The sequence below is a fragment of the Scyliorhinus torazame genome, chromosome 10 (genome assembly GCF_047496885.1).
Source record: "Scyliorhinus torazame isolate Kashiwa2021f chromosome 10, sScyTor2.1, whole genome shotgun sequence".
Taxonomy (NCBI): domain Eukaryota; kingdom Metazoa; phylum Chordata; class Chondrichthyes; order Carcharhiniformes; family Scyliorhinidae; genus Scyliorhinus; species Scyliorhinus torazame.
Window position 1 is genome coordinate 203,655,656 of NC_092716.1, and position 26,126 is coordinate 203,681,781.

Below are 26,126 nucleotides of genomic sequence, written 5' to 3' on the forward strand. Positions count from 1 at the left end.
GCTACTTTGTTGTAATGGTTTAGCATTCTCCACACTACTCTGTCTTCCATAGAATCCCTACAATGCAGAAGATAGCCAATGACCCTCTGAAAGAACACCCTACCTAGGCCCACTCTCCCACCAGATCCCTCTAACCCCACCTCTGTCTCACCTAACCGGCACAGCTTTGGATACTACGGGCAATTTAACATGGCCAATCCACCATACCTGCACATCTTTGGACTGTGGGAGGAAACCGGAGCATCCAAAGGAAATTCACGCAGACACTGGGAGAGTGTGCAAACTCCAAACAGAAAGTCGCCGAAGGCCAGAATCGAACTCTGGTTCCTGGCGCTGTGAGGCAGCAGTTCTAACTACTGTGCCACCTAATTTGCGACCCTTTACTTGTCTGATTAAGTCTTTCTGGACTCCCACTGTCAGAACTCCTGCTTACCCTGTCAGAGGCCCGATCCATTGTAAGTGAATGTTTCCTCACCCGGGATTGATTACCTGACCCGTTACTAAAACTTTGGCTGCACTTCTTTATTTTCCATTCATACACTCAAATTTTCCCATCGCTGATTGCCCATCACCCTGGACATTCAGTCAATTCTTATGTTCCAGTAGATTTTCCTGCCCATCCCACTATTGCAGCTCCAGATATCTGGATGATCCGATACCCGGGAACCCACTTGGCAGCTGACCTCTGGGCAAAATAGCCCCTTCCTGTTTGTCGCAATAGATTTTTCTATGGATAGCTAACTCCTGATCCATTATATCTTGTCCATCTAGCTTTGCCCCATAAAATATGAGTATGCAATGCACATTGCTAGTATTCGCAAATTCATAATTCATCCTAATGACCCATGAAGAATGAGTGTTTACTATTTAATTCCCATGGTGATTAATGACAGTTTTCCCTTCACGTCCTAGAACTTGCCCTGGGTCTTTCCATTCCCTCTATGATAATAAACCAGAATTCCCAAAGTAAATTCTACCTTGATGGTCTTATGTGGTGTCGCAATACCTCCTAATTTTTTTTGGAAACGTCAAACTTGATTAAAGCTTTCCTGCCTGCAAGCAAGACATTTAAATGGGTGGAAAAAACTGAACTGTTGGTATTGCCTTTAAGAGAGGGGGAGCATCTGAGAGCACTTAAGGCAACTTTGGATTCCTTCTGTCCACTCACCAGTACAAGGCTATGCTGCCCAACTATTTGCAAAGAAGGATTTGCATGTGCTGCCCACACCAGTGTTATTTGCAATTTGGCTGTTCAGACAGTATCTTATGCAGCAAGTTGTTTTTCACTGCATGATTCGTCTTGCACAAACCATTACTGAATGGAGCCGCAGTTTGCATACCTATAATATTCAAATTTTCACGAGACCTGAAATTCCTCATCTGCAAATTACCGTGCCTTATCAGCCAGGAATTTTGGTGACGTTCCTAATCTGGTACCCACCCATTTCTCCAATGGTCCGTTTGTCATTACCATGTTTACCATAGACAGGCACAATATCAACAAAGTGTAACAAAACGAAAGTCTTGATCCTTGTCCCATGCTTCTAAGTCCATTGCATCTACACCTTTGAATTCCCTGGCAAGTGGCAGGCTCACAGAAAGGAGTTGGTGGTGTCCTTTGATATTTAACACAAATGTCATGTTGGAGCACGACCTGCTCAATAGGTGTTTATATTCCTTATCAACCATTTCAGTATCCTGCAGTTGAGCTTTTAGTGTTTGTGGTGCTGGGTATGCAGATTGTCTATGTAATTTCCAAATAATCATCATCTTGCCCACCAAACTTTTATCCCCAGAAGACATCATGACTGCTTGATTTTTTTTTTTAATGAGAAATATTTGGCTTTCTTAATGGAAGGCAGTAATGGCCTGACTGAGTAAAATGTAGGTCTATGGTTTCCCCAAACGCAATTGCTCTGTCATTCTCCATGTCTAGCTTAATCTGTGCATTTTCATCAAAGATCTGTTCAACAATAGACGTATCTCGCTACAGACCACATCAATACTGATGGAGTGATTGATCCCAGCTATCTTGCACTATCCTTTTGGAGACATTGGCGTGTTATCATCCCCAAACCTGAAACAGGTGAAGCTTCCTTACTCCTTCACCGTCCACCAATTTACCTCATTGAGAGATTCCAGATAGCAGTCAAGGCAATCCATCCGCCACACTATGGGAGTGCAACAGCTATCTAACACTGTACAGTTGAATGAATCAGCCATCAAAATACTGATCACTGGATTCAAACTCCCAGTGACTAACACAACTTCTTAGTGGCAATCACCATCATCATTTCCAGGGGGAAGGTGCACATGTAGTGGCTCCTGCTGGAGCACTGTACTTTTTGCCCCTTTTCTTGGTGTCACGGATTGTTTATTCTTCCAAAACCCACATAGTTATAGGAATAGCGGTCTTTTATGACTGAAACGCCCCAAAAATCAGGGAAAAGAAATCTGGTAGCAGAAACCCGTTGACAGAGTCTGAGGCTTCGCAGACCTCAACGGCAAATAAAGTGGCAGAGTCAGTTTCTGATTCTCTGTCCACTCCACTAATGACCGGGGTGCTTTATAATACTATGGCGAAATAATTTGAAAATCATCGCCGAATTTTGTCGGAAGACTTTTTTTAAAAATCGATTGAAGAGGTTTTGGCTATTCAAGCGGCTCTGGGGAAAACTAATCAGACCGTTGAAGTCCAGGGAGCTACACTCAAAAATATGGAAGTGGCCTTATCGGACCACAGCAACCAAATTGCTGGAATCCAAACTGTCTTTTGTGACCTAAACGAATATGTCGCTGAGAGCCAAGCTGAATGGCCTAGAAAACAGGTTCAGGAGGCAACATATCCGGATGTGGAGGTGATTGAGGGCCCAAGGCCCACGGAACACTTCTCAGACATGTTGTGCAGAATGGTGGGTGAGGGTCAATTTACATCCCACCTGAATTGGACTGAGCCCATCGCACGTTTTGGCCGAAGCCTCACCCTGAAGACCCACCGCGTGCGGTGATAGTGAGGTTCCACAGCTTTAAAGAAAAGGAGAGAGTTTTGTGATGGCCATAGGAACACTGTGATTTTAAATGGGAAGGCCAGTCAATCAGGTTTTATCAGGACATGGGTGCGGAGTTAGCAAAGAAAGGGGCCATGTTCAAGGTCATCCTTTTTTAAAAATAAATTTAGAATATCCAATTCATTTTTTCCAATTAAGGGGCAATTTAGCGTGATCAATCCACCTACCCTGCACATAAGAACATAGTAACTAGGAGCAGGAGTAGGCCATCTGGCCCTTCGAGCCTACTCCGTCATTCAACGAGATCATGGCTAATCTTTTGTGGACTTAGCTCCATTTTCCCGCCCGAACACCATAACCCTTTATTCCTTTATTCTTCAAAAAACTATCTATCTTGAAAACATTTAATGAAGGAGCCTCAACTGCTTCACTGGGCAGAGAATTCCATAGATTCACAACACTTTGGCTGAAGAAGTTCCTCCTAAGCTCAGTCCTAAATCTACTTCCCCTTATTTTGAGGCTTTGCCCCCAAGACGCATCCTTCTAAATTCCAACAAGTGCAGTCCCAGTCTACTCAACCTCTCCTCGTAATCCAACCGCCCTAAACTCTGGGATTAACCTCGTGAATCTCCTCTGCACACCCTCCAGCGCCAGTTCGTCCTTTCTCAGGTAAGGAGACCAAAACTGAACACACTGCTCCAGGTGTGGCCTCACTAACACCTTATACAATTGCAGCATAACCTCCCTAGTCTTAAACTCCATCCCTCTAGTAATGAAGGACAAAACTCCATTCGCCTTCTTAATTACCTGTTGCACCTGTGAACCAACTTTTTGCGACTCATGCACTGGGACACCCAGGTCCCTCTGCACAGCAGCATGTTTTAATATTTTATCATTTAAATAATAATCCCTTTTGCTGTTATTCCTACCAAAATGGATAACCAAACATTTGTCAACATTGTATTCCATCTGCCAGACCCTAGCCCAGTCACTCAAATTATCCAAATCCCTCTGCAGACTGCCAGTATCCTCTACATTTTTTGCTTTACCACTCATCTCGGTGTCATCTGCAAACTTGGACACATTGCACTTGGTCCAAATCATCTATGTAAATTGTGAACAATTGTCGACCAAACACTGATCCCTGAGGGACACCACTAGCTACTGATTGCCAGCCAGAGAAACACCCATTAACCCCCACATCTTTGAGTTGTGGGGGCGAAACCCACGCAAACACGAGGAGAATCTGCAAACTTCACACGGACAGTGCACCAGAGCCGGAATCGAACCTGGGACCTCGGCGCCGTGAGGCAGCAATGCTAACCACTGCGCCACCGTGCTGCACCCGGCCATCCTTTTTAAGAGTGGAGTCCAGTTCGGGTTGATCTACCTAACTCATCTCAGAGTAACATTTGAGGGAAAAGACTATTTTCTTTGACGAGCCGGGAGAGGCAGACTCTTCTGTTAAAAGACACAAGTAGGACGTGTGATAATTGGGTTTTCAGCTCTGTTGGTGGGCAAGTTCCATTGTTACATAGTTGGGATTTCATGTTTGTTCTTGTTTTTTCTTGTTCTTATTTGGGTTGAGTTATTAAAGTTCTTGAGTAGAATTGAGGTTTTGCACTATGTGGGGTCCTATTCGTTGTATTAATATATAGCTTCCTTTCGGCGTGCAAGTTAAATGGGGTTTCAGTATTTTGTTTATATCTATTTTTCACTTTCTCCAGTTGGGAGTCTCCCTGCTAACTAAGGAGTTAGGAGGGAGCGGTTTTAGAGGCTTTAAAAAAAATAAATTTAAAGTGCCTAATTCTTTTTCCAATTAAGGGGCAATTTAGCGTGGCCAATTCACCTACCCTGTACATCTTTGGTTTGTGGGCCTGATACTCTCGCAGACAAGAGGAGAATGTGCAAACTCCTCACGGACAGTGACCTGGGGCCAGGATCGAACCCGGGTCCTCGGCACCATGAGACAGCAGTGCTAACCACTGTGCCACCTTACTGCAGCTCATTTAAGTATTTTTGTTTTTAAGATAATGAGCTTTGGAGTTCCTGTTTGGGTTTGTTAAACGTAGGCTATAGTATGTGGGTATGTTGGAATTTGCCTCACTCCTATTTGTTCTTGGGTGTGGTCACATTCAATGGCGATGCATTGGGGGAGGGGTTGGGGTAGTTTGCTGACTGTCTGTTGATTTTTCTTTGTCCAGTCTTTTGACTTGATTTGTTGGGCATCTTGGGTGGATCTTTTTGCTTTACCTTTTAAATATTCCTTTGTTCCGCCTCAGATTATAGCCAACCAACGGTCAATATGTTATCATCTATGGCTCCCTGGTGAACTCCCCTGTTGTCATGGTTAACATTTACACCTCCAATTGGAATGAGACAAATTTTATGGATTCCCTGCTGGCTCCTCTCCCCAATTTAGACTCCCGTCAGTTTATTTTAGGTGGGGACTTGAATTGCGTCTTGGACCCGAGATTGGATCGTTCCAAACCAAAATCTCTTGCTCCATTGGGGATGGCCAAGGCTTTGTCGTCTTTCGTGACGCAGATGGGGGTGGGGGTAGATCCTTGGTGCTCTTGCGCCAAGCAATAAGGACTTTTTGTTTTTTCACATGTCCACCGAGTATATTCGCATATTGATTTATTGGGGGGTTTTAGAGAGGTTTCTCCTCCCTTCAATGGTGGCGGCAGAATACTCAGCAATTGTTATTTTTGATCAAGCCCAGCACCTTATTTATTTGTTGCTGGAGTCTGGCCCCACCCAACATCCACCCTGGAGATTAGACACAACATTGTTAGCGGATAAAATATTTTGTGAGCGTATATCCACTGCCATAGATAGAGGACTATATAAAATTTAACAAATGTGGATCAATCTCACCCTCCACATTTTGGGAGGCTCTTAAAGCAGTCCTCAGGGGGAATGGTCTCCTACAGAGTGCATTTGTTGAGGACAATGAGGTTGGAGCTGCAGAGGCCGGTGGACTCCATTCTGGAGGTGGATCACCTGTACTCGCATGTTCCCACTGGCAAGTAGATAAAACTGCAAACCTACTTTGAACTCTTGTCGACTATCAGGGCAGTAAGTCAACTATGAAGCTCAAAGGGCACTTTTTATGAATACAGGTGGAAGGCTAGTCGCCTTGTGGCTGGATGGCTGTCCTGGCTTTCCAGTTGATATCTACAAGAGGTTCTCGGAGCAGCTTGTGCCTTTGATTTTGAACACATTCAAGGATTCCCGATCCGAGGGTTGTTGCCCCCAACCTTCACTCAAGCCTCTATTTCCGTGCTTCTTAAGAGGGACAAAGACGCAACAGTTTGGTTTATGCCATCCTATTTTGCTTCAGAAAGTGGATGTCAAGCTGCTCCCTAACGTGCTGGCGCTTCGGCTGAAGCCTTGCCTCCCAAACTTAAGTTCAGAGGATCAAACTAGCTTCATGAATTTCAGTCAGTATACGCCGTTAAATGTTGTCCCTTTCTCTCCTCCGTGCCCGAAACTGAGTTGATAGTACCTCATGCTGAAAAGGCATTTGGTAGAGTGGAATCAGAGTATTTATTTGAGATTCTTGGGAGATTCAGATTTGGCCACAAATTTATTTCTTGGACTCGTCGTATAAGGCCCCCACTGCCAGTGTCCGCATGAACGACTTGAACTCTAATTATTTTCCGAGGTGATGCTGTCCATTGTCCCCACTCCTGTTTGTTCTGGCAATAGAGCCGCCCGTTATAGTGCTGAGGTCATCCAGTAAATGGAGGGGGATTAGTCGGGGAGGGGTGGAGCTTCGGGTGTCCCTTTACATGGACGACCTATGCATCCAGCCCCCTCCATAGACGACATAATGAAATTTCTTAACGCTGTAGGCTCCTTTTTTGGGTACAAATTGAACTTGGACTTGAGTGACTGTTTCCTGGTTAACCCTGCGGAAGGTGAGCGCAACTGGGAATGTTACCTTTTCGCCTTGCTAAGACGAGTGTACACCATCTGGGGGTCCAGGTGGCCCATAACTGAGCCTCACTTCATAGGTTAAATTACACCAGTCTGATTAACAGCATCAAAGCAGATTTGCAGAGGTGGAATGTAATCCCAAGGTTTTTCTTTTTCTTTCAGTGTCTCCCCATTTTTCTCCTCAAATCCTTTTTTATCAAGATCAACAAACTGATATCCTCTTTTATTTGGGTGGAATCGGTAGAGTTCTGTTCCAAAGGTACAGACAGAGGGCCCCCAATTAATTGTTTTACTGGGCAGCTAACATTCAAAAACTTTTGTTCTGGTTTAGCGATCCAGAAATAAAATAAATTTATAAATTTAAAAAGTATAAATTCAAACAAGATTACTCATCAGCCACCTAGTTTTGAGTGAGTTGGCTCCATCTAGCGGCAGGAGATAGTACCAGTTGAAGCAGTGGAAAGCATATCTGGTGATGGTGGCAGACACCAGGGGCTTGAGTGGTAAAAGCGGATGGGGGTAGAAAGCAAGGGTAGATGGGCAGCTCAAGAGTTTCCAGTGATGGTGGTTGACACTGGGGACTTCAGTGGTGAGAGCGAGGGTGAGGGGCCAGCATAGTACCTGAAAGGTTGCCCCGACTACCGGGCACATGTTACTGGGTGGTCCTTCTGGCAGTGACTTGTGGAGGGCAAGAACTTTAGTTTAAGGTCCATTTGTTGCATCTTGTCTGTGTGACAGCAAGGAAAGCAAATCATGTAAACAACGTTATAGTGAACTTGGCAATGTTGAAAGGATGTATGTTCCTTTTGTCAGCAACGTTATAAAGAAACATGACTTGAGTCAATATTAAATGAGGAATTACTGTACATCTCTGGTTGCATTCAGTGAAAGTGGGGCTGAAGGTGCTGCTCAAAATCTGACTGGTTAAGGGAGATTTCACCACTTGTAAATAGAGCTATCATAAACCTATTCACTCATGCCTATGTTTGACTTGAATGATTGGATAGTTTGGTTATTTTCTGGTAGCCGGTGTGGGTGCAACATTAGTTCCAGATTATTAATCTCAAAACATACTGAGTCTGACTATGTGAACAAAATTGGGTTTTAATGTGGTCCTCACCACTAACAATTTAAATTTGGTTTTAAAAATCTGGAATCAAAAGACTAGCATCAGTAAAAATTATCCTGAAGATCAGATTCTCATAAAATCCTTACTGTCTCACTGCCCTTAACCACTAGCCTCACTGGCCACTAAATTGTAGCAAACTGCTGCAGAACCTTCACACTGATTCAAGAAGTATCTCACCATCTCGGGGCAACAAGAAACTTATGGAATTCTTAAGTAACAAACACGAAAAGAAATCCAATTAAATGATCCAAAAAAAGGCAAAGCAATCTGGAGCCATCATACGACAAAACAAAACGAGCTCAAATTATTTTTTAGCTTCACTGAGGGCCATGTGTAATGTTCGCAAAAACATATATGGCATAAACAAACAAAAATGAACATTTTTCCAGATGGCAAATCACTAACTTCACTCATTAAATTAATTCTGTTAAAAATGACTTTCAGATGGGCAGCACGGTGGCGCAGTGGTTAGCACTGCTGCCTCACGGCGCCGAGGACCCAGGTTCAATCCCGGTCCCGGGTCACTGTCCGTGTGGAGTTTGCACATTCTCCTTGCGTCTGCGTGGGTCTCCCCCACAACCCAAAAAGACGTGCAGGGTAGGTGGACTGGCCACGCTAAATTGCCCCTTAATTGGAATAAAAATAATTGGGCACTCTAAATTCATTTAGGGGGGAAAATGCCTCTCAGACAATTACCCTTTCAGTGTCTGTGTGCACATGTGTGTAATATGTACATCATAATTTTACCAGAACTTTCTGCACCCCAAGCCATGCTGTTCCAGTCCAGATACAACACTGGCATCTACCCAGCAATGTGGAAAATTGCCCTGTACACAAGAAACAGGATAAATCCAACCCACCCAATTACCGCCCCATCAGTCTACTCTGCATCATCAGCAAAGTGGTGGAAGGAGTCGTCAATAGTGCTATCAAGCGGTACTTACTCACGGATGCTCAGTTTGGGTCACAGCTCATGACCTCGTTACAGCCTTAGTTCAAACATGGACAAAAGAAATGAATGCCAGAGGTGAGAGTGACTGCCCTTCACCACATGTGGCATCAAGGAGCCTGAGCTAAATTGGAGTTGATGGGAACCGGGGGAAATTCTCTGCTGGTTGGAGTCATACCTCATACAAAGGAAGATGGTTGTGGTGGTTGGAAGTCAATCATCTCAGCTCCAGAACATCACTGCAGGAGTTCTTCAGGGTAGTGTACTAATCTAACCATCTTCAGCTGCTTCATCACTAACCAGCCCTCCATCATAAGGTCAGAAGCGGGGATGTTCACAGATGACGGCACAATGTTCTGTACCAATATTGACTTCTCAGAAAATGAAGCAGTCCATGTCCAAATGCCACAAGACCTGGACAAATCTAGGCTCGGACTGACAAGTGGCAAGTTACATTTGCACTACACCAGTGCCAGGCAATGACTATCTCCTACAAGAGAGGAGCCATCGCCCCTTGAATTCATTGGCATTAGCATCTCCCACGATCAACATCCTGGGGTTACGATAGCGACGTTTAAAAATCATCTTGGCAAATACATGAACAGGATGGGAATAGAGAGATATGGACCCCAGAAGTGCAGACGGTTTTAATTTAGACAGGCATCATGATCGGCACAGGCTTGGAAGGCTGAAGGGCCTGTCCCTGTGCTGTACTGTTCTTTGTTCTACCATTGATCAGAAATTGAACTGGACTAACCATATTAATACTGTGGCTATCAGGCCAGGTCAAAGGCTAGGAATCCTATGCCTAGTAACTCACCTCCTGACCCCTGAGTCCTGTCTGTCATCTACAAGGATTGTCAGGAGTGTAATGGATTACTCTCTACTTGCCTGCATTAGTGCAGCTCCAGCAACACATGAACAACATCTAAGATAAAGCAACCCGTTGATTGCTCTCCCTTCCACAAACATTCAAATCCTCCATCACAATGAACAGTGGCAGTTGTGTGACCACCTGCAAGATGCACTGCAGGTTCCTTAGACAGCACCTTCCAAACCCATGACCATTACCATCTAGAAGGAAAAGAGGTGGAGGGATTGGCGAAGAGGAAAAAGTTGCAGGGGCAGGCTGACAGCAGGGAGGGCAGTAGGGCAAGGGAGGGTGCAACCTGAGGATGGGGAGAAGGCGAGCCGCATGCTGGCGCACCAGCTGCGGAGGCAGGCTGCATCCAGGGAAATATTGATGATACGGACTGGTGCTGGGGATGTGGTGTCCAAGCCAGGGAAGATAAATGAGGCATTTAGGGAGTACTGCCAGAGACTTTGAGGCTGACCTGGGAGGAGGGGAGGGGGACATGGGGTGGTTTCTCGACAAGCTGGAATTTCCCCAGGTGGAGGAAACAAAGAGGCAGGCGCTGGAGGAGGCCCTGGAGCTGAGGGAGGTGCTGGATAGTATCAGGGGTACAAAGTTGGGGAAGGCCCCTGGGCCGGATGGGTACCCGGCGGAATTCTATAAGGAATTTGCGACGGACCTGGCATCACAAACGTTGACGCAGGAAGTAATCACACTAATTCCGAAAAAGGGGAAGGACCCGGTGGAATGTGGGTCGTATAGGCCTATATCACTATTGAACACGGATGTGAAAGTATTGGCTAAGTTGTTGGCGGGGTGGATGCAGGAGTGTGTCCTGGGGGTGGTGGCAGAAGATCAAACAGGCTTCGTGTAGGGCAGGCAGCTATCGAGTAATATAAGATGGCTGTTGAATGCGGTGATGAATCCATCTGGGGCTCTGGTACCGAAGGTGGTGGTGTATGTGGACGCGGAGAAGGCATTTGATCGGGTGGAGTGGCGGTATTTGTTCGAGGTTTTGGGAAGGTTTGGGTTTGGGCCGAGATTTATGGCATGGGTACGGTTGCTGTATGTGGCACCAAGGGCGAGGGTGAGGATGAATGATATGAGCTCCCAAAGCTTTGACTTACACAGGGAAACGAGGCAGGGGTGTCTGCTGTCACCGCTACTGTTTGCGCTGGTCATAGAGCCATTGGCGATGTCTCTCGGGGGTCGGCAGAGTGGCGGGGAATTATGAGGGGACAGAGGGAGCATCGGATGTCGCTCTATGCCGATGACCTCTTGCTGTATGTTTCGGATCCGTTGGAGAGTATGGGAAGGATTATGGGCTTACTGGGGAGGTTTGGAGGGTTCTCAGGCTACAAGCTGAATATAGGGAAAAGGGAGGTATTCCCAGTGAATGAGCTGGCATAGCGGGCTAATTTAGAGGGTGTGATTTAGAGAGCTAATTTACGGTAGCGAGGGATAGGTTTAGGGATTTGGGGATTCAGGTAGCGAGGGAATGGACGGGGCTCTATAAGTGGAATACAACAAAGCTGGTGGAGGAGGCTAGGGAGGATCTTAAGAAGTGGGATACACTGCACTTAATGCTGGCAGGGCGGGGCCAAGTGGTGAAAATGAATATTCTGCCACGGTTCTTGTTTATCTTTCAAGCTCTCCAGATCTTTATACCAATGACCTTTTTCCGGAAAGTGGACACAATCATTTCGGACTTTGTATGGGTGGGGAGGGTCCCAAGGGTGAGGAGGACCCTGCTACCGAGGCAGCAGGGGGGGATTGGCGTTGCCAAACTTGTTTTATTATTATTGGGCGGTGAATGTGGACAAGGTTTCATAGTTTCATAGAATTTACAGTGCAGAAGGAGGCCATTCGGCCCATCGAGTCTGCACCGGCTCTTGGAAAGAGCACCCCACCCAAGGTCGACACCTCAACCCTATCCCAGTAACCCCACCCAACACTAAGGGCAATTTTGGACACTAAGGGCAATTTATCATGCCCAATCCACCTAACCTGCACATCTTTGGACTGTGGGAGGAAACCCACGCACACACGGGGAGGATGTGCAGACTCCGCACAGACAGTGACCCAAGCCGGAATCGAACCTGGGACCCTGGAGCTGTGAAGCAATTGTGCTATCCACAATGCTACCGTGCTGCCCAGTTGGTGCGACGTTGGTGGGAAGGAGAAGGGGTAGAGTGGGTTACGATGGAGGAGGAATCTTGTAAGGGGTCTAGTTTGAGGGCTATGGTGCTGTGTTGCCAATGGCTCCAAGTAGATATTCAGGGAACCCGGTGGTGCAGTCCACAGTGAATATATCAGTTGAGGCATTTTAGGGTGGAAGGGATGTCCGTGTTAACTCCGCTATGCGAGAATCATGGGTTTGAGCCGGGGGGATGGATAGTGTATTCAGGAGGTGGAGGGAAGTGGGGCTGGTCAAAGTGAGGGATCTGTATTTGGAGGAAGAGTTCGCCAGTCTGGAGGAGCTAAGGGAGAGGGCAGAGCTGGCAAGGCGGAATGAGTTCAGGTATCTGCAGGTTAGGGACTTTGCGCGAAAGGCCTGGAGGGAGTTCCCTAGGTTGCCAGAATACACCCTGCTGGAGTGACTGCTGCTTCTGGATGTGGAAGGGGAGGGAAGAATTGGGGAAGTATACAAGTGGCTGGGGGAGCAGGGAGGCGAGAGGGTGGTGAAGATCAAGGAGAAATGGGAAGCAGAGTTGGGAGGGGAGATCAATTTGGGAGTATGGAGTGAGGCACTGCGAAGGGTAAACGGGACCTCCTCTTGTGCAAGGATGAGCCTGATACAGTTTAAGGTGGTGCACAGGGTGCATATGACTCGGGTGAGAATGAGTGGGTTCTTTCAGCGGATAGCAGATGAGTGTGAGAGGTGTGGGTGGGGGCCAGTGGATCACGCGCACATATATTTGGGATTGCAAAAAATTGGGAAGATTGTGGGCGGAGTGTTTGCGGTCTTTGCCAGGATCGTGGAGGAGGAGGTGGACCCAGACCCTTTGGTGGCGATATTTGGGGCCTCAGAGAAGCCGGAGCTCATGGAGAGGAGGAAGGCCGATGTCTTGGCCTTCGCCTCTCTGATTGCACGGCGGAGAACTTTTGCTGGAGTGGAGGTCGGCATCGCCACCGGGGGCAGCAGCTTGGTTGGGTGATCTGTATGACTTCCTGCGATTAGAGAAGATAAAGTATGAGTTAAGGTGCTCTTCAGGGGGGTTTGAGGAAAGGTGAGGGATGTTTGTGCCCGTGTTTGTGGGGCTGTTCGTCGTGGGGGCAGGGGGTGTGAAAAAGGGGAAAAATCTGTACAGACTGTATAGTTGATTGTAGGGGAAGCATGTTTCCCAGGGTGTTTATTCGCTGTAACCTGTTTTGATACATGTTTGTAATAAAATACATTTGAAAAAAAATAGAAGGAAAAGGTCAGCAGATACCCGAGAACCCCACCACCTGGAGGTTCTCCTACAAGTCACTCGCCTGACTTGGAAATGTATTGTCATTCTTCACTGTCGTTGGGGCAACATCCTGGAACTCCCTCCCTAACAGCACTGTGGGTGCACCTACGCCTTAGGGACTACGGAGGTGCAAGAAGGCAGCTCACCACCACTTTCTGAAGGGCAACTAAGGATGGGCAATAAATGTTGGCCTAACCAGCGACGCCCACGTCCCTAAATTATTTTTTTTACATACCCTGCTGGAACAAAAATATCCAGACTGCATAATAATGAGATAAAGCCGCCATAGTCCCAGATGACCATAGGCTGCTTTTCCCTTTGAGGGGAGACTTGACTGGTGGTGGTTTGACCTAAGGATCACCACATCTCAGGTGAGGGGCAAGATTAAGAAGGCGAGCCTTCATGAATAACCTCAGCTGGTGCGGGAATTGGCTACAGCCTTGCGGAGGGTGAATGCATTCTTGTCATGTGCGAGGTTAAGCCTCATTCAGTTTAAAGTGTTGCATACGGCCCACATGACAGTGGTGAGGATGAGCAGGTTATTTGAGGGGGGGGGGGGGGGGGGGCTGTGAATCATGTCCACATGTTCTGGGCATGACCAAGATTGTGGGCGTTCTGGCAGGGGTTCTCGGATGTTATGTCCGAAGCTCTGGGTGTGGGGTGTCCCCGAGTCCGGAGGTGGCAATATTTGGCGTGTCGGAATACCTGAGAGTGTGGACGGGGGGTTTGGAGCAGATGCCGCTGTATTGGCCTTTGACTCCCTGATAGCGCGGAGACAAATTTTGTTATGTTGGTGGGACTTGGAGCTGCCGAAGGCAGGGTTATGGGTGAATGCCCCGGCAGAATTCCTGAGGCTGGAGAAGATCAAGCTCCCTCTGCGGGGGTCGGCAGAAAGATTCACCCGGAGGTGGAAAACGTTTATTATTGATTTCTTCAAAGAGGATTGAGGGGTCAGCAGGAGGGGGGGCTGGTTTAGAATGGGGAAGGTGGGGCAGTATCGGGGGGCTGGAGGGTTGGGGCTGTTTGTTGGGTTGGTGTGATGTTCTTTGATTGTTCTTCTGTTATTTTGTATATTTACATTTTTTTGAAAAGCCTTGAATAAAATACTTTTTATAAAATAATTGTATATGAGGCAGTCACAGCAGAGTTTTACTTGAAATAAAAACAAACAGGTCTGGCAGCATCTGTGGGGAGAGAACAGAGTTAATGTTTCAAGTCTGTAAGACTGCAGAGCTTTTATTTGTATCTCTGTTGGGAAGCTTTATTTTTCATAGATGAGGGTTGGATTCTCTGGTTGCCGACGCCGAAATTGCATTTGGTGACAGGCCGGAGAATCCAAATTCCTGACAGAATCGGGGGCGACACCGTGCCACAGCCTCAGGCCATTGCCTGAGGCCCGCCCCCCGATGCTCCGTCCCCGATCGGCCAAGTTCCCGACGGCATGGGACACGTGTGGTGTCACCCCTCGGAAATTCTGCGTGGCGGATGCGGACTCAGTCCAGCGCCGCCACAGTCGAGGGAGGGCCGAACCACGGGCAGGGATAGACATATTTGGTGCTGTAGGCACTGTGGCTGTGGTGGGGCGGTCTGGGGGGCGCGGGCTGGCCAACGGAGGGGACTATTTCATGGGCCAGGTCCGCGAGCGGCCTCCGCCATGAAGCACGGCGCGGCTGCCGCCGTGCGCATGCGCGGTCACGGATCCCGCATTTCTCCGGGGCGAATCGGCAGCTTGAGCCGGCTGCTCTACACTGCCTCCCTCCTGGCCCCCAGCAAAACGGGGAATCGGTGGCCGTTTTGCGCCAGTTTTCCTACCATTCCCTAGCTGGTGCGGGGACATAGTCTCCAAATAGGAGAATCCAGCCCGAGTTATGTCTCACTTGTGTTGTAGTAGGGGAGAATTGGGCGTGTGGAAGCAGTTAGCCATATATTTGGTGCCATAGTTACCTGTTTTTCCCTTTAATCGTGTTGGTAAAAGTGTTTCACCATTTAAATGTCAATTCCTCTCCACATATTGGGAGAATTTCCAAATGCTCATTGTTCTTTATTTCTTGCCTTGGCTTGTTCCTGTTGATGACACTGAAATCTTCTTGTTAATTGTCAGCGGTTCCAAATTGCACAATTATGGCAATGGTACAATGCTTTTATAATAGTGGAACTCTTGCTCTTAGGGACATAACTAAGAGCAGTTGTCACCTGGTGCTTGTATTGCTTGATTCGGCAATGTCCATTCATCATTCCTTATGGATATTATTTGGTTATTCTCATTGTTTGTGGGACCTTGTTTTGTGCAGATTAACTGCTGCATTTCCAATGTTACAGAAAAGATGTACTTCAAAAAGTATTTCATTGACTGAAAAGCCCTTTGGGACATCCTGAAGTTGTGTAAGCTGATATATAGATGCAAATGTGTTGTATTGTTTCCTTCTTTCTAAAATCCACACCTTGCTTTCCAATTCCAGCATGGCCTCAATCCCCCCGATCTCTGTAACTCCCTCCGGCCCTCCAAATCTCTGAGAACCCCCATAATTTTTCATTACTCCATTGGCAGCCATGCCTTCGGCAGCCTAGGTCCTGAGATACGGACATCCTCCCAAACCTGTCTACCTCTAAGAGATTTATTAAAACCGTCTCTTTCACTGAGCTTTTGGTCCCCTGTCAAACATTTCACGTGGCTTGATGTCAAATTTTGTTTGATAATGCTCCTCATAAAGCATTTTGGGACATCGTACTCTGTTTAAAAAAAATTGCTATATAATGTAATCGTTGTTGTGTGGCATTCTTTTGGCAACTATTACTCGTAGGTTTACTTTGTTTCTCTCCCTGTCCAAAACAGAACGCGCAAGGCGCCATCAACTACGAGAAGAGAAACAAATGTCTTATGTGAGAAGTACCTTGAAGAGAAAACGCAATTCAAAAGCACATTCTTTGGTCAAACTTGAGGAAGTTGATAAGGAAAAGCCTGAAGTGTAAGAAACATTCAGCTCTGCACTGCATAGCTGACAATTGTACATGTGATATGTTGATAATTTAGTATCATTCCAATTTTATGCTTTTAGTTTTGAATTTTTTGGTTCCTCCAAAAAATTCCTTGTTGGCTTAGTGGGTAAATTCAATCTTTTTGTGAAACTACCTGATAAGAGCAGGAAGATGTTCCGTCCCATCCCTGGGCTGTGCTGATTTAGCTGATCTCAGCCAGCACCCGTGAGATATGGGACGAAAGATCAGCTGGACTTGCTGTTCCCGATTGCTCTCCAGTCCAGTGGTTAAAAAGGTGATTGCATTCGACTGTGACACTTTGTTGAATAGATAACCAACATTCACTCACCAGCTTGATGTGAAAACCGTCACGTGGATGCAGGACATTGGCATGCTGCTATTAACTGTATGATGATACCCTAGGGCGTTGGTGTCTTCAAGAGAGAAGGGAAGTAAATTGAAAGCACCATGAAATGAATCGGATAAGCAATTCCACGTGATTTTCATACAAGGTGAACTGATCTCTGTCCCCTTCCTCACATGAAGGAAAATCCCATAGGCTCTTAGTTGCAAATTGTCTACCATAGAGTCATCTGTCTTTCCTGTCACTTGGGAAATTTGGCAATGGGGAAGAAATGCTGTATGTTTGTTCATAACTAGCTTGATTTGAATTTTCATAATACCAGAATTTTTCTCAGTTTATGTTAATGCAGAATTTTGTTTCTTCTCAGGCATTACAGAGATGATGAAGAGTATGTTTCTATGTACAAAGGTTTGTATGTTTCATCAACAGTGATATTTCTCTAATATCTGTTGACATAATGACTTCAGGTGAAATTTGTTGCAATTTCTACAGTATCAGAAGATTGTTACTTTATAAACTTGGATAACTAATATCTTTGCATTGTGGAAGCTAACTTACTTATAATAGCGGAGCCTTACACTTCATTTAGTACCTTGTTTGAATACTACTTGTGACTGACATTTGTATTAGGATTTTTCTAGAAGGAAATGGTGCATTGAAGGGAAAACCTAATGAAGGGAATTGGAGGATATGCCTGCAGGAATGGGCAGCATGGTAGTACAGTGGTTAACACAATTGCTTCACAGCTCCAGGGTCCCAGGTTTGATTCACGGCTTGGGTCACTGTCTGTGCGGAGTCTGCACGTTCTCCCCGTGTCTGCGTGGGTTTCCTCCAGGTGCTGCGGATTCCTCCCACAGTCCAAAGATGTGCAGGTTCAGTGGATTGGCCGTGAGAAATTGCTCTTAGTGTCCAAAACGGTTGGGTGGGGTTACTGAGTTACGGGGATAAGGTGAAGGCGTGTGCTTAAGTGGGGTGCTCTTTCCAAGGGCCAGCGCAGACTCGATGGGCCAAATGGTCTCCTTCTGCACTGTAAATTCTATGATTCTATGAATAGATGATAGATGTGAGGAGGCTTGTTTGGAGCATAAACGCCAACATAGGCCACGTGGGCCAAATGGCCTTTTTCTGTGGTGTACGTTTGATATAATGTGCATGTTTGTTTAAACAAGAGCTTGCTGGTTAAATGGATATGCAGCCAAATTCCATTGTGTTGTGCCCCATTGTTTGTCATGCTTTCATTCAATTTTGCAATATTTGCTTTAACCCAATGGACATTTTGTTCCTTGCAGTGCTGGATGCTGTAAAAGGTCACAAGGATTCCTGGCCCTTTAATGAACCAGTAGATGAATCCTATGCTCCCGGTTACCACAAAATCATTGAGGTATTTCAGATTCAAAGATTTTTTTTTTTAAGCAGCAGTGAGATTAGTTTGGTTTCCTGTTCCATAAGTGTAATTCTGTTTGGAGTATAACTCATTAGCATGTGCATCTAGCACTGCCTTGAACATTAAGACGGCAGTGTAATTTTTACTGAAGATTATGACTGTTACAATGCCAATTTTAATTTTTTTAAATTATGCATAAGAATGATACTCTCAAATGTACACAGTAGCATTTGGAATATAAGGTTTTAAAAAGAGTGCATTAATTTAAATGGATGCTGGAGGTTATTAATTTTTAAAAATTGTTTTGATTCTCAATTTCAGCAACTCAACTCTGCTGTGAATTTTGTGTGGCCTAGTCAGTTTCAATTAAATAATTTTTTTGCAAAACTTAAAAGGGCTGTAGAATGTAATGTATCACAGAATTCACAAAATTGTTACAGCACAGAAGGAAGCGATTCGACCCATTGTTTCTGCACCTCTCTCTGAACACTTAATGCCAGTCCCCCACCTCCCGTAACTTGCACATTCTTCCTTTTCAGATAATAATCCTATTCCCTTTCTAATACCTCGATTGAACCTGCTTCCACCACACACTTGGGCAGCACATTCCAGATCGTAACTACTCGTAGCATTAAAAAAATTCTCCTCAATTCTCCATTGCTTCTTTAGCCAATTACCTTAAATCTTGGACAGGGCAGAGTTTGTAAGGAGCATCCAGGAGGGCTTGTTGTGGGTATAAACCATATGTGGGTAGTCCAATGAGGGAAGGGCTGTACTGGACCTGGTATTGGGGAATGAGCCCGGCCAGGTGGTAGAAGTTTCAGTAGGGGAGCATTTCGGGAACAGTGACCACAATTCAGTAAGTTTTAAAGTGCTGATGGACAAGGATGAGAAATGAAAAAAATGAAATGAAAATCGCTTATTGTCACAAGTAGGCTTCAATGAAGTTACTGTGAAAAGCCCCTAGCCGCCACATTCCGGCGCCTGTTACGGGAATTGAACCGTGCTGCTGGCCTGCCTTGGTGTGCTTTCAAAGCCAGCGATTTAGCCCTGTGCTAAACAGCCCCTGAGTGGTCCTAGGGTGAATGTGCTAAATTTGGGGAAGGCTAATTATTTTTTTATAAATGTTTTATTGAAAATTTTTTCCCAAACAACAATTTTTCCCCTCTTACAAAGCAAACGCAACAATAACAATACAGAAATTTTAAACAATACACAAGTAACAAAACCCCTTTATCTTTGACCTAAACTAAACCCCCCCTCCCCCCCCCCCCCCCCCTCCCCCTGGGTTGCTGCTGCTGGTCATCTGTCTTCCCTCTAACGTTCCCCTAGGTAGTCGAGAAATGGCTGCCACTGCCTGGTGAACCCTTGAGCCGATCCTCTCAGGGCAAACTTTATCTGCTCCAGTTTAATGAACCCCGCCATATCATTTACCCAGGCCTCCAGTCCGGGGGGTTTCGCCTCCTTCCACATGAGTAGGATCCTGCGCCGGGCTACTAGGGACGCAAAGGCCACAACGTCGGCCTCTTTCGCCTCCTGCACTCCCGGCTCTTCCGCAACTCCAAATAGAGCTAACCCCCAGCCTGGTTTGACCCGGGCCTTCACCACCCGCGAAATCACTCCCGTCACTCCCTTCCAATACCCTTCCAGTGCCGGGCATGCCCAAAACATATGTGCGTGGTTTGCCGGGCTCCCGCCACACCTCCCACATTTGTCCTCCACTCCAAAGAACCTGCTCAATCTTGCTCCCGTTATGTGTGCTCTATGTAGCACCTTAAATTGAATCAGGCTAAGCCTGGCGCATGAGGAAGAGGAATTTACCCTGCTTAGGGCATCAGCCCACATACCCTCCTCTATCTCCTCCCCTAGTTCTTCTTCCCACTTTCCTTTTAGTTCGCCCACCGACTCCTCCCCCTCTTCCCTCATCTCTCGGTAAATCTCTGACACCTTGCCCTCTCCGACCCACACCCCTGAAAGCACCCTGTCCTGTATCCCCTGTGTCGGGAGCAATGGAAATTCCCTCACCTGTTGTCTAGTAAATGCCCTCACCTGCATATATCTCAAGAAATTTCCCCGGGGCAACTTATACTTTTCCTCCAATGCTCCCAAGCTCGCAAAAGTCCCATCTATAAATAAATCTCCCACCCTCCTAATTCCCAACTGGAACCAGCTCTGAAATCCTCCATCCATTCTTCCTGGGGCGAACCTATGGTTGTTCCTGATTGGGGACCCCACCAGGGCTCCCCGCACCCCTCTCTGTCGCCTCCACTGTCCCCAGATATTCAATGTTGCCGCCACCACCGGGTTCGTGGTAAACTTTTTAGGTGAGATCGGTAGCGGCGCCGTCACCAGCGCCTCTAAACTCGTCCCTTTACAGGACTTTCTCTCCAGTCTTTCCCACGCCGCTCCCTCACCCTCCATCATCCATTTACGTATCATTGCCACATTGGCGGCCCAATAGTAATCGCCCAAGTTCGGTAGTGCCAATCCTCCTCTGTCCCTACTACGCTGAAGGAACCCCCTCCTTACTCTCGGAACTTTCCCTGCCCACACGAAGCTCGTGATGCTCCTGTCTATTTTATTAAAAAAGGTCTTAGTGATTAGTATAGGGAGACATTGAAATACAAATAAGAACCTCGGGAGGACCATCATCTTAATTGCTTGCACCCTGCCCGCCAGCGATAGAGGCTGCATGTCCCACCTCTTGAAGTCCTCCTCCATTTGTTCTACCAACCGTGTCAGATTAAGGGGGAAGGCTAATTATAACAATATTAGGCGGGAACTGAAGAACCTAGATTGGGGGCGGATGTTTGAGGGTAAATCAACATTTGACATGTGGGAGGCTTTCAAATGTCAGTTGAAAGGCATTCAGGACCGGCATGTTCCTGTGAGAAAGAAGGATAAATATGGCAAATTTCGGGAACCTTGGATAACGAGAGATATGGTAGGCCTCGTCAAAAAGAAAAAGGCTTTTGTCAGGGCTAGAAGGCTGGGAACAGACGAAGTCTATGTGGAATATATGGAAAGTAGGAAGGAACTTAAGCAAGGAGTCGGGAGAGCCAAAAGGGGTCACGAAAAGTAATTGGCAAATAGGGTTAATGAAAATCCCAGGGCTTTTTACACGTGCACAAAAAGCAAGAGGGTAGCCAGGGAAAGGGTTGGCCCACTGAAGGTATGGGGAGGGAATCAATGTGTGGAGCCAGAGGAAATGGACGAGGTACTAAATGAATACTTTGCATCAGTATTCACCAAAGAGAAGGAATTGGTGGATGTTGAGTCTGGAGAAGGGTGTGCAGATAGCCTGGGTCACATTGAGATCCAAAAAGACAAGTGTTGGACATCTTGAAAAATATGAAGGTGGATATGTCCCCAGGGCCTGATGGGATCTACCCCAGAATACTGAAGGAGGCAAGAGAGGAAATTGTTGAGACCTTGACAAAAATCTTTGGATCCTCACTGTCTTCAGGTGATGTCCCGGAGGACTGGAGAATAGCCAATGTTGTTCCTTTGTTTAAGAAGGGTAGCAAGAATAATCCGGGAACTACAGGCCGGTGAGCCTTACGTCAGTGGTAGGGAAATTACTGGAGAGAATTCTTCAAGACAGGATCTACTCACACTTAGACGCAAGTGGACGTATTAGCGAGAGGGAGCACGATTTTGTGATGGGGAGGTTGTGTCTCACTAACTTGATAGAGTTTTTCAAGGAGGTCACAAAGGTGATTGATGCAGGTAGGGCAGTGGATGTTGTCTATATGGACTTCAATAAGGCCTTTGACAAGGTCCCTCATGGCAGACTGGTACAAAAGATGAAGTCACGCGGAATCAGAGGTGAGCTGGCAAGATGGATACAGGTCATAGAAGTCAGAGAGTAGCAATGGAAGGGTGCTTTTCTGATTGGAGGGCTGTGACTAGTGGTGTTCCGCAGGGTTCAGTGCTAGGACCGTTGCTGTTTGTAGTATATATAAATGATTTGGAGGAAAATGTAACTGGTCTGATTAGTAAGTTTGCGGACGACATGAAGGTTGGTGGAATTGCGGATAGTGATGAGGACTGTCAGAGGATACAGGGATACAGCAGGATTTAGATCGTTTGGAGACTTGGGCGGAGAGATGGCAGATAGAGTTTAATCCGGACACATGTGAGGTAATGCATTTTGGAAGGTCTAATACAGGTAGGGAATATAGAGTGAATGGTAGAACCCTCGAGTATTGACAGTCAGAGAGATCTAGGTGTACAGGTCCACAGGTCACTGAAAAGGGCAACACAGGTGGAGAAGGTAGTCAAGAAGGCATATGGCATGCTTGCCGTCATTGGCCAGGGCATTAAGTATAAAAATTGGCAAGTCATGTTTGCAGCTGTATAGAACCTTAGTTAGGCCACACTTGGAGTATAGTGTTCAATTCTGGTTGCCATGTTGCTAACTTTTGGTTGGTTCACTTGGAGCGGTTCCCTGATCGATAGGCGGTCTTGAGGTGTCCGTTAACCTCTTTTGTGTTGCCTCCTGCTGGCGCCGGGGAGTCTGGCTTAGTTTTGTTTGTCCCAAATGTGGCTATTGTTCCCGAGGTTCGCTTATTAGTATGTAGATGGTTGCTATATTATTATGCAGGTGGCTGCTAGTATTGCTGCTGTCTGGGCCTTTGCAGAGTTAAATACACAGCAAACGTGCACCTGCTGGTTTCTGCCTGTGTTGGCTGAATTTCCCTTCAGCCTTTGCCGTTCGCCATTTTAAATCGGGACTCGGCCAACTCAGGTGGCTACTCACCCTCCTTGTGATCCTAACGCGAAGCGTGAAGGATCACATAACTGCGTTGCTTTCCATTCACTGACCCGGCGAGCACTCTTCTATGGCCTCTACACTGACCATAACTATGCAAGAAAATTTTAAATGACATTCTGAGGGGCGCTATGTCAAACAGGGACATGCATTACAAAACAAGAAAATGGGAACCTCTAACTATCCTTAATAAACTACACACACTCAAATATTTCATCACACTAACTTCCTAAACCATACAAACAAAATCATAGCAGTTTTATACACATTTTCCTGGCTTGGCAGTCAAGCTCAGGATTGTACAATTGCTCACGAACATTTCTTTATTTACAACAAAACGCAAATGAATGCTCTTTATTATAGATCGCGGATGTCTGGTCGTATCCGAAAATAGGGGATCTTATTCTATATACCGGGGTGCAAGCGCGGTAGGCTCTCCTTCTCCATTTTCTCAGACGAATAGTCTGCACGATGCAGCAGAGTATCGCCAATACCAATAGGGATTCTATCACGTAGTGACAAAATATAAATTTCTTTACCCGTCAGTCTGGCCTCAATAAAACTCTAGATGGATTTGCAGGCATAGCATTAGTTATTTTTATTCGACTTGCAAGTCTGACTCGTTTCACACAGACACAGAACACAGAACCAGTCTCCTGGACCCCTGGGAAACAAATGAGGAAGGAGACAAAGGGATCTCTGCAATTACATTCAAATGGCATCAGGTTTCACATACACGATTCCCATAGGTCATCCTATACCCCTCCTGACCTGGGCATACATCCTAATTGGCTCACTTCTCATCCTTTTCCCTGGCCTCCTATTACCCAGCATCCTTTTCTCCTCCTCCACTGGACACCCCATCTCCCCTCCTTTACCATGCGTTCTGAAATCCTTTGTGAACTCACTAGAATTAGACCGGCCTATATCTACATTACAGTAACTAATATCTTTAAAGTAACTATTTTATATCACATTCGTCAGTAGGACAGGGAGTACCAGGTTGTGCACATGTCACACGAAGATGGTGTGGTGTCGCTTGTGACTGGGCTCTGGGTACTGTGGGGAAGTGAATCATTAACGGCTGGGGGAGGTGAGGTCAGGGGGTTCGCGTTTGCGCGCAACCAAATGTCCATTATGGCGATGAGCCACGCGGAGGATGTCCTCATGGTTCTTCTTAGAACATAGAACATAGAACGATACAGCGCAGTACAGGCCCTTCGGCCCACGATGTTGCACCGAAACAAAAGCCATCTAACCTACACTATGCCATTATCATCCATATGTTTATCCAATAAACTTTTAAATGCCCTCAATGTTGGCGAGTTCACTACTGTAGCAGGTAGGGCATTCCACGGCCTCACTACTCTTTGTGTAAAGAACCTACCTCTGACCTCTGTCCTATATCTATTACCCCTCAGTTTAAAGTTATGTCCCCTCGTGCCAGCCATATCCATCCGCGGGAGAAGGCTCTCACTGTCCACCCTATCCAACCCCCTGATCATTTTGTATGCCTCTATTAAGTCTCCTCTTAACCTTCTTCTCTCCAACGAAAACAACCTCAAGTCCATCAGCCTTTCCTCATAAGATTTTCCCTCCATACCAGGCAACATCCTGGTAAATCTCCTCTGCACCCGCTCCAAAGCCTCCACGTCCTTCCTATAATGCGGTGACCAGAACTGTACGCAATACTCCAAATGCGGCCGTACCAGAGTTCTGTACAGCTGCAACATGACCTCCCGACTCCGGAACTCAATCCCTCTACCAATAAAGGCCAACACTCCATAGGCCTTCTTCACAACCCTATCAACCTGGGTGGCAACTTTCAGGGATCTATGTACATGGACACCTAGATCCCTCTGCTCATCCACACTTTCAAGAACTTTACCATTAGCCAAATATTCCGCATTCTTCTTTCACTTCTCTTCTCTTCTCCGGACCTGGAGCTTCTGGAGTTCTGTGTGATCAAGCATAGTGTCTGTTACTATCTTTGTTTAATATCTCGTATAATATCCTGTCTGTCCTTCAGTTCCAATTACTCCCTTTATAATTGGTCACTATGTGTGACTCCCTCATTCTTTTTCAAAAAACGAATTTCAGGACAAGGCACACATACAGATGATGAACCAGTGCGCGCCGTCTCGCAGACTGTGCGGTTTACCATCCCAATGTTTCAGGATGTAAATAGCAGAGGGCTAGCTGAAACAAAACAAAAGGTTTTGAACCAAATTTTCCGAAATGAGGTGCGTATGGGCCGTGACGGGTAAGAGCTGGATGGAGTCCCCGGGTAGGACGGCGACCAATGCCGTGTATGCCCTTCCCGAGCGTAGCTGACCAGAGGGGGGGTTCCCAGGCAGGGCGGGTCCCAATGCCGTTTCTCCACTGCCTGAGCAACTGACAAGAACGGGCAAGAAATGTGGACATCGTGGGGGGGTTGCGTATTGGTTCCTTCCTCGAACCAGAAGAGCAGTTACGAACGGAGGTCTGTGTTTCCGTCGACTGACGAGTTCCTCTGAACTGGCGTCTGGGACCTTAACAAGTCTCTGTGGACAAACTAGTTCCGCTGAACTAGCGTCTGGCCAAACTAGTTTCTCTGACTGCCAGTGGGCGTAAGAAGGGTGGTGTCATGGGGCCGTGGAAAAAATATTTTCCGGTCGAACATGCAACATTTAACAAAACACTACAAACATAAACCATGCTGCAGATTCCATCAGAAAGGACACCGTTTTCTCCCAAGCGGTTCCTTTTAAAACATCATCTGGACACCTCAGTTATCGGTTGCGAACAGGGTCGCAAAGAGGTTCTCGTTTTGGGAGTCAGACTCAAGGTCGTCATCTTCTCCCGGATGCCAAACTCTCGAGTGTATCAGGGCTGATAGGGCTGCATGGTGCGATTTTGGATCGCTCTCGTCATTCTGTACGAATTATCTCGGTGCCAAAAGGTGGTGCCTAGTTCTGTGGGGACGGAATCGGGGTCGTCATTGTAGGCCGGTGGTCGGTGATGGGGTTTGTTTGGGAAAGTGATCGTGAAGGGATCACTCGAATCGTGCTAAGAATCGCTGGGTGTCGGTCCTGTTGCATGGGGATAGTAGGGAGGTGTGCTGTGGCTATTGTCTGAGTCACAGTCGCTGTCGCTGTTGCTGCAGTCTGTGGGCGTTCCGGGGCGGAGTGTATATTTCGGGGGTGGGCTGGACGTGTTGGGTGATGGTAGGGTTACGTTGGCTGTGGGCGGGGTGTGGTGTGCTGCGTCGAGCATGACGTGGTGTGCGTGGTTAGACTGTGTTCCATAT

At 46.6% G+C, this 26,126-nt stretch overlaps 1 protein-coding gene across 4 annotated transcripts in view; it reads left to right on the forward strand.

Annotated features, from left to right (window-relative positions):
* Nucleotides 1–26,126, forward strand: part of LOC140384513 (uncharacterized) — a 170,219-nt gene that overhangs the window by 106,029 nt on the left and 38,064 nt on the right. For all 4 annotated transcript variants that reach the window (XM_072466270.1, XM_072466271.1, XM_072466272.1 and 1 more), the window contains 3 exons: nt 16,173–16,305; nt 17,047–17,087; nt 17,969–18,060. In XM_072466270.1, coding sequence (XP_072322371.1) covers nt 16,173–16,305; nt 17,047–17,087; nt 17,969–18,060 — 266 coding nt within the window. The remainder of the gene's footprint in view (nt 1–16,172; nt 16,306–17,046; nt 17,088–17,968; nt 18,061–26,126) is intronic.